At 43.4% G+C, this 9329-nt stretch overlaps 1 protein-coding gene across 1 annotated transcript; it reads right to left on the reverse strand.

The window, feature by feature from the left end:
• Window positions 1–781: 781 nt before the first annotated feature.
• On the reverse strand, window positions 782–5428 carry LOC130187401 (NLR family CARD domain-containing protein 3-like). The gene is made up of 7 exons (XM_056404999.1): window positions 5368–5428; window positions 4952–5177; window positions 2987–4790; window positions 2707–2880; window positions 1945–2118; window positions 1760–1806; window positions 782–1511 (listed from the first exon to the last, which is right to left on the reverse strand). Exons 1-7 carry the CDS (start codon window positions 5368–5370, stop codon window positions 946–948), a joined length of 2994 nt encoding a protein of 997 aa, XP_056260974.1. The 5' UTR covers window positions 5371–5428; the 3' UTR covers window positions 782–945.
• Between the last annotated feature and the right edge of the window lie 3901 nt (window positions 5429–9329).

Raw genomic sequence — 9329 nt, forward strand, 5'->3', positions numbered from 1 at the left:
ACACAAGGAGACTGGACAAGCTGGTCCAAAAGGCTGCGCCTGTGCGGCAGGAGTCTGGACTCACTCAGGACTGTTGTGGAGAGATGTATGCGATGTAAGATGGAGGCCATCTTGGACAATTCCAACATCCTCTCCACAACATTCTGGCAGGACAGAGAAGCAGCTACAGCTGCAGCAAACATCTCATCTCATTGCAGAACAGAGAGGTTCAGGAGATCCTTTGTTCCCACTGCCATCAGGCTGTACAACACCTCAGCCAGAGGAAGTGAACTAATCTAATTAGTATTGTTTATTTATTATCAAGTTTTTGTAATTATTATAAACAATGAGGTAATGGACACATGAATCTCTCCTAGGGGATTATCTATCTATCTATTGTGTGAATGGGGGGTGGGGTGGGGTGGGGTGGGGATACATAATGTGGTGAGTGTTCGTTCAGAGGAAATCTTTAAAGTTCACCATTGTAAAACCCCAAGTCAAGATGAGGGAAGCATCCAGGACTGGTTCAGGACTAGCATCAGCATCTGCTTGAGGTGGTACACACGGCAGAGCTGACAACCAAAGTAAACTCCTGGGGAAAGCGGAGTGGATGGTGAGAGGTTGTCAGACAGTCAAAGCCAGGTGAGCAGGAAAGAGTGTCTCTGGGATTACACCAGTTGTGAGACAGACTCCTCCTCTTGGCTCGCTCTGACACCTGGAGGCTCTTAGTCAGTCAGGATGTTGCAGATGTGCATATCACACAGTTATTCCCCAAAAACATTAAAAGCTACAAGATGCTGCTCGATGAAAACTTTATTAAAGTGAGTATAAAATTCATCACAGTGTGTACACAAGTTCAACACAGAAATAATTTTTACTTCCTCTAAGACATGAAACCTCGTCCACCACCAACATTTAAACCACAGGACTGAAGCTGCTGTCACTTCCAGACTCTCCCTCCTTCACTCAACACAGAGACACCGAGGAACGAGATACGAAGAACACAAACCCAAAACCAGGATACAGAGGTTCAGTGAAGGTGGTGTTGAAGGTGTGGAGGTGGATCAGTGAGTCAGAGACTCTGTAGAAGGACAGAGAGCCAGCAGGACAGTCCACATACACTGCTACTCTGTCAGAGGAGGAGGAGGAGGAGGAGGAGGAAGAGGAGGAGGAGGAGGAGGAGGAGGAGATGGATGTTTTCCTCTTATTGTGCCAGACAGAGTAACCACCATCATCAGAGCAGATCAGACTCCAGGACTGATCATTTCCTCCAAACCAACAGTCCTCACTGTTTCCGTTTCTTCTGATTCCTCTGTAACTCACTGATATATGAACCCCTCCTCTCCACTCGACCTCCCAGTAACAGCGACCAGTCAGACCAGTTCTACACAGCAGCTGAGGCCAAAGGTCAAATCTGTCTGGATGATCAGGATATGATTGATACTCTGTCACCCATGTCACCTTCCTGTTGTTGTCAGACAGTCTGAGGTTTCTGTTCACTGTGTTTATGTCCAGTTCCAGTTCACAGGAATCTGATGGAGAGAACAGTATTTGAAGAAGTTCAGTCAAGGCGTTATTGAGATGTCGTGTCCATGAGAATGGGACAAACAGACGTACGTACAGACGACCTGAAAACAATATGCCTCCAGCTCTCGCAAGCGCAGAGGAACAAAAACAAAAGCTGCATACTGAATGAAACTCTGGAGCAATTCATCTTCGTACAAATCTAGTGTAACATGTGCAGCTGTGTTCTCATGAATCATACTTAAAACACACTCACACTTCCTCACACCAGGTCTCAGTCTCTCCAGTCCACCATGATCCAACCTGGAGGAGGAAACAAAGTCAGAATCAACTTCATCACCTTCAGTCATATCCACCATACCAAACCTAAAGCAGAGCTCCTCAGTTAGAGAGGCAGGGAAACAGTGTGAGAGCTGCTTTTGTCTGTCCATCTGTCCATACCTGAGAGTGTCCAGTTTCCAGTGTGGATCCTCCAGTCCAGCAGACAGCAGCTTCACTCCTGAGTCTCCTGGATGATTGAAGCTCAGGTCCAGCTCTCTCAGGTGGGAGGGGTTGGAGCTCAGAGCTGAGGCCAGAGAAGAACAGCCTTCCTCTGTGATCAGACATCCTGACAGACTGAACACATTGCACTGCCTTAAATTCACTTCTTGAGGACCTACTCCAATCCTAAACCATGTTGATTTGTTTTTTGTGTGCAAACAGAGGTTGAGTCGCTAAAGTACGACTCCTATAAAAGTTATGTCTCAATACCATGAGTAATTCAAGTACATACCCACAAACCCAACCTCACTGTCAGTGTAAACTCTCAATTTAAAACTAGCTAACTTAGGAAAATTCCTCAGTACAATGTTAGTACGTCAATTAATACAAGATTATATAAACAAATAAAAAGCCTCTATGTTTAATTCTACTGTTTAAAAACAGCTGTATTCTGACCCGAGAGTTTCCACTCTGCATTGTTGTCTCTCCAGTCCAGCAGACAAAAGCTTCACTCCTGGATCCTGCAGGTTGTTGTCACTCAGGTCCAGGTCTCTCAGAGTAGAGGACTGGGAGCTGAGGACTGAGGACAGAGTTTCACAGCTTCTCTCTGAGAGGTTACAGTCACTCAGTCTGAAGAGGAAATCCAAACAAAAACGTTCAAAAACTGAATACTCTAAGTCATTATAGGCTTATGTCTTGCATACAAAAGCTTTAAAAACTAACCTGAGACCTTCCAGTTTACAGTGTGGACTCTCCAGTCCAGCAGACAGCAGCTTCACTCCTGAATCCTGCAGGTTGTTGTTACTCAGGTCCAGGTGTCTCAGACTAGAGGACAGGGAGCTGAGGACTGAGGACAGAGTTTCACAGCTTCTCTCTGAGAGGTTACAGCCACTCAGTCTGAAGAGGAACCAGCAGAACAAAAGAAAACAAGTATAAAAATCATTTTTTTGTCGTGACTAAAGAAGAAGATACAGTAAATGTAGATGGATATATGTTCACATACACAGCTTTATTTGAGGCTTTGACCACTGGCAGCAGCTTCAGAAGAGCCTCCTCTGAAGCAGAGTATTTCTTCAGGTCAAACACGTCCAGATCTTCTTCTGAGGACAGTAAGATGAAGACCAGAGCTGACCATTGAGCAGGAGATAGTTTATCTGTGGAGAGACGTCCTGATCTCAGGGACTGTTGGATCTGCTCCACTAGAGAACGATCATTCAGTTCATTCAGACAGTGGAACAGGTTGATGCTTTTCTCTGCAGAGGGAGTCTCTTCAATCTTCTTCTTGATGTACTGGACTGTCTCGTGATTGGTCTCTGAGCCACTTCCTGCCTGTGTCATCAGACCTTGTAGGAGAGTCTGATTGGTCTGCAGTGAAAGACCCAGGAGGAAGCGGAGGAACAAGTCCAGGTGTCCATTTGGACTCTGTAAGGCCTCGTCCACAGCTATCTGGTAGAAGAGTGTTGGTTCAGGCTTGTCCCTGATGACTTTAGATAACCAGGAAGTTGATTGTTCTTCTGACATCAGATTGAGTCCAGACTTGATGAAGGTCAGATGGACATGAAGAGCAGCCAGAAACTCCTGAACACTCAGATGGACGAAGCAGAACACCTTGTCCTGGTACAGGCCTCTCTCCTCTTTAAAGATCTGTGTGAACACTCCTGAGTACACTGAGGCTGCTCTGATATCGATGCCACACTCTGTCAGGTCTGATTCATAGAAGATAAGGTTTCCTTTCTGCAGCTGCTCAAAAGCCAGTTTCCCCAGAGACTCAATCATCTTCCTGCTCTCTGGACTCCAGTGTGGATCTGTCTCAGATCCTCCATCATACTTGACCTTCTTCAGTTTGGACTGAACCACCAGGAAGTGGATGTACATCTCAGTCAGGGTCTTGGGCAGCTCTCCTCCCTCTCTGGTTTTCAACACCTCCTCCAGAACTGTAGCAGTGATCCAGCAGAAGACTGGGATGTGGCACATGATGTGGAGGCTTCGTGATGTCTTGATGTGGGAGATGATCCTGCTGGCCTGCTCCTCATCTCTGAACCTCTTCCTGAAGTACTCCTCCTTCTGTGGGTCAGTGAACCCTCTGACCTCTGTCACCATGTCAACACACTGAGGAGGGATCTGATTGGCTGCTGCAGGTCGTGTGGTTATCCAGAGGCGAGCAGAGGGAAGCAGTTTCCCCCTGATGAGGTTTGTCAGCAGCACGTCCACTGAGGTGGACTCTGTAACATCAGTCAGGATCTCAGTGTTGTGGAAGTCCAGAGGAAGTCGACACTCATCCAGACCGTCAAAGATGAACACGACCTGGAACTGATCAAACCTGCAGATTCCTGCTTCTTTGGTTTCAGTAAAGACGTGATGAACAAGTTCCACCAAGCTGAACTTTCTCTCTTTCAGCACATTCAGCTCTCTGAAGGTGAATGGAAATGTGAACTGTATGTCCTGGTTGTCTTTGTCTTCAGCCCAGTCCAGAGTGAACTTCTGTGTTAAGACTGTTTTCCCAATGCCAGCCACTCCCTTTGTCATCACTCTTCTGATTGGTCCGTCTCTTCCAGGTGAGGCTTTAAAGATGTCTTCTTGTCTGATGGTTGTTTCTGGTCTGACTGGTTTCCTGGATGCTGTTTCAATCTGTCTGACCTCATGTTGATCATTGACCTCTCCAGTCCCTCCCTCTGTGATGTAGAGCTCTGTGTAGATCTGGTTCAGAAGGGTTGAGTTTCCTGCTTTAGCGATCCCCTCAAACACAAACTGGAACTTCTTCTTCAGGTTAGATTTGAGTTCACGTCGACAAACTGAAGCAGGACTCTCTGAATGACAAAGAACAAATAAGATCAATGAATAAAAAGTCAACATTTCATCACTTCTTCCTTCTAAAGAATGAGTATATGAACATGTTTCCCTCCATGTGTTGATGTTAGTAAATGTCTCATTCCTCCATCATGTTGAATCTTTAGAGAAATCCTCTTACTGCTCTGCAGACAGTCAGCCAGCTCCTCCTGCTTCATTCTCCTCAGGAAGTTCACTGTGATCTTCACAAACGCCTCTCTGCTCCTCCTCTGCTCTTCATCCTCACCATCCAACACCTCCTCATCCTCCCTCTGACTCCCTGAGGATTCTGGGTAATCTGGTCTCAGGACCTTCTGGACTCTCTTCAGCTCCTTCTTCACAAAACTGATGATGTTCTCCTCCAGCAGCTGGAACAGACGATGAAGTGAACATTTGATTGAAAGTGGTAGAAAACAACATGTGACTCATGCGTCAGTCTGAAGGCCTGCTGGTCTAAACACAGCAACATGGACACTGTTAGGACCTGGATGGAAATTCAGCATTTAATCTGTGGTTGATGGAGTTAAACAGTAACAGTGTGATTGTACATGTACAGACCATAAAGATGGAGTCCAGGTCTGGTTGATGCTGCTGGGCAGACGGATCACTGTGGACCTCTGAGCTCTGCTGCTCAACTCTGTGGAGAAAACACCAACTTTATCCCTTGTGCGTGCTTCTAAAAAATGTACACAGGTCCTTCAAAGACAAAACTGTCAGCATAAAAAAAGAAAAAAAAGATTTTATATATTATGTTATGTATTTATAATTTCCCACTGTCAGTTAATTCATTCTTAAAATACCAAATATGCAGTCAGTTTTTGGATATTAACCCTTTAAATGCCAGTTTGTTTACATAAAACTACTGATGTTTTTCATGAAAAAACAAACATGAATTATTTTCTTAGATTTTCAATGATTATTAACAACATTAATTGAGATTTTAACCAACATCATTCCTGATCATAATTATTAAATATTCAATCATTTTCAGGATTGTAGCCCTTTAAATCAGTTTGTTTACATAATACTACCGTTGTTTTTTATTAATAATTTTCCATACACTAAATGCTAATGGGAGATTATTTGTTTGGATTATCATGAAAAACGATGGCATGAAAACCATTTGATCTTGGTTTATATGGACATGTAATCACATACACTTACATGTAGACATAATATTACATCCTGTAAAGCCCCACCACACGCAAACCTTCAAAACTCAATAGCCTACTGTAACTCATATACAGACATTTTCTTCACTTCTAAGTCTTAATATTACATAAACTATTGAGTTTCAAGGCCTTCAAGAAAGAGAGAGGGAGGGACACAAGAGGTTTTAAAATCCAGTTCAGTTTTAAATTGCCACCTTCCATCAGCAGAATGTCCAACTTTAAAGGTTAAAAATCGCTGTATGCTCTTCATGGACACGCAGCTGGGTTCAGGAGAGTCTGGTCTCTGCTTCTGCATCCTGATACAAACATACAAGTGATGAATGAAAAGAAGTTTTAACCTGAAAACATGAATTTTAATGAATTTTAAGAAAATTTGAGGGTCTGATAGAAAATCAGTTAAGACAGAGGATGAGTTTGGGACATGGAAAATGCCTCATTAAAAACAAATTAAAGTAAAAACCTATTGTACACATTGTTGTATTTCTTTCCCTTACACTATGCTTCTTATGTTTCATAATTCAATTTTAAACAATTATTTGGCTTTTAACTGAATATGTGAATGTCTTGTTTTCTCTGCGCTATTAGAAATAAATCAGAGATCAGAAGACAAAGAGAGGAGGTGTGTTACATCTCAGTGTTGTCCAGCTGAGGGTTGTATGGATCTGACATGAAAATGTAGTATATCATACCCCTAAACTACTCGTCCTGCTCTCTGCTGAACTGTTAATGTTGGAGCTAATGCTGTGCATCTTTGACACTTTAACTCCTCATCATTCATGCAGCCTGATGAAGACAGATAGAAAAGTAGAGAGCAGAGGAAGAACGACAGATGGTTATTCTATGTGGACATGACCGATCAAACCTTTCAACCACAGATGGTCTTCAGGTAAAAGCGAAGAAGTGAACACACCTGTATTTAATAGACGATTCGTGATGAGATGTCACCACATTATTTCATTATGAGCCGACATATGAGTCATCTGATATGACATTTTCTTCAATAGTGTGGGACTTTAGGCCTCATCTTCTTCTTTGGTTACAGATATTTTGCCAAACATACTCCCTGTAATATGTTAGAATGACACCAGTTATAAATGTGTATCATCCTGTTGACTGTTACACTGTTGTATGATTTGCTTTCTTCAGGTGAATGATGCGGATCTCAATAGTCTCCCTTCATGTGGAGGGAGAAGGACTCTGTAACATCTAGACACTAATTTCTTTGTTTCCACATCAGCTGTTGGCTCTTTGTTCACTGAGACAGTTAGTAGTTGGTTATTAGTTCTTTGAGCTGTTATTGAGTAGTTGATGGCAGATGTGACAGAGAGTGTGAATAATGATGGAGCAGTGATGTGAGTCATGGACAGTTAGAGATCCTCATCTCACCTCTGAGCTCTGGTCTTTCTCTCATGTTCCCCACACAGAGAGGTTTTAGAGGGAGGGGCTCCCTCCTCTCTGTCCTCACACTGATCCATGGCAGAGCCCCCACCTTCACACCAACACAACAACATGCTTCATTACGACAGGGTTTACTTCACAGGACTCATTAGTTCTCATTATGTCACTAACATGAAACAAACTCTGGACTAATACCTGGAATATCAACAGTCAGTTGATCCAAGCTGTCCGACCAGTTCTGACTCTCTCTACATATTTCACTAATGATCTGAACTCAATCAAACTGCTGTTGATTCTTCCTGTGAGCACCAACAATAATACATACAAGTCATTGTCCTTTAACTCAGATAGAAATTACTGACAATATTTACACCTGAAGCATCAAATATTTGAACCAGCCAATCAGCTTCCAGAAACAAGAAAAACAAGGTGAGCACAGTGATCCTGTTCATCAGACATTTACAGATTTCTCTGGAGGATTCTCACCTGCTGAACTCACTTCAGGTCGACTTACAGACACTTTCCACCTTCATGTGTCGAGGAAACATCTGGAGAGAAGCAGCTGCTCATTCTCCCTCGTCAGTCCTGGTGTCTGTGAGCATTTGATCTGAGGACGAGTCACTTCCTCATAACTTCAGAGTCCAAGTCTGAAAAACATCAGAGTGACGTCAGAACCAGTCTGACCTGTGACAGAAACCCAGTCAGTGTCAGAGACGTCACACATCACATGGTGTAGTTCTACTATCTGTCCACTAGGTGGAGCTAACGGACCATCTAATGAGCTAAACATTAGCTCAGCACAGAAAGATGTGATGGAGGAGCAGCAGTTTAGATCTCAGACATACAGAACTATATTGTGAACATGTTGGTTTGTTATGAGGCAGAGTGCAACCTCAGTCCTGGTTCCTAACAAAGGGGGACCAGAACCTCCAGAACCTACAGAACCTCAGGATGACGTCTGATTTTAAATCTTTTCTTCAAAGATTTTAGATTGAATTTGTTTTAAATATGTTAAACAGTTAAAGATCTTATTTCTTTCAATAGTGCTTCTAAAAAAATGTTTCTAGTATAAAAAACAACAAAACAAACTACTAGGACCGGTAACTTTCTAAAGGCCAAAGTGTGGAGAAAGGTTGGTGATGTCAATGATGGCAGACTTGATGCAGTTATCTCAAGCAACGGTTATACAGCCAAATATTAAATGTTATTTTCTTTTCACACCAGAAATGAGGCAGTCTGATGGGTCGTATTCGAGCCCCGGATGCTGTGGTTAGGACTAAAAGCCTTAACATTATGTGCTGTACCAGGTGAGCCACCGTGGCGCCCACAGAAAGGGCAGATCTACCGGCGCTGCACTAGAAAAGACCCTCTCACGTGGGACAGACACAGCCAGGTGGGCTCACTCTGCCTGTATGACTTCATTTGCTAACGTGTCTGTGGGCCGATCATCAGAACACACAACGTTAATGATTAAAGATAGATTCATTAATTTGGATCACAACACGAACCGAACCGGACACCCTGTACCGAAAACACAGATACGTGTACCATTACATCCCTACAAGCAGTAGTGTAGTCTGCGTGATACGCAGGTATACGCCGTATATCCACTAGAAAAGGTCCCGACTTACCGTACAACCACTAAAAATGCGCAAAGATGCGCATCAGTATGGGGGTTTTTGACATAACGTTCCATTTCCCTTTAAAATCTGTGTCGCGAGCGGTCGCGAAGCGCGCTCTTTTGGACCACAGGGGCTTCCGTCAGGCGTGACGCGAAACCTACGTAAGTTGAAATTTTCCTGGCGGGAAAAAAAAGTAAACTAATGGTGAGCATTATTGATCATCAGAGAAAAAGCAATGAAAGGAAAGAAGAACCAATTGACTCTGTTTCAGTGTTTTAATGCTCGTCCGGTAAAAACTGCCGCCACTTCGGGGGATAGAACAGCTGGA

The sequence above is a fragment of the Seriola aureovittata genome, chromosome 19, assembly GCF_021018895.1.
Source record: "Seriola aureovittata isolate HTS-2021-v1 ecotype China chromosome 19, ASM2101889v1, whole genome shotgun sequence".
In the NCBI taxonomy this organism is placed as follows: domain Eukaryota; kingdom Metazoa; phylum Chordata; class Actinopteri; order Carangiformes; family Carangidae; genus Seriola; species Seriola aureovittata.

Excerpts from the sequence above, each read along its gene's own strand:
- LOC130187401 (XM_056404999.1), bottom strand. Across the intron at positions 4,791-4,951 it reads GGCTGACTGTCTGCAGAGCA|AGAGTCCTGCTTCAGTTTGT; the intron begins GTAAGAGGATTT and ends TTTGTCATTCAG. Across the intron at positions 2,119-2,706 it reads TGTAAACTGGAAGGTCTCAG|TCTGTCAGGATGTCTGATCA; the intron begins GTTAGTTTTTAA and ends CAATGTGTTCAG.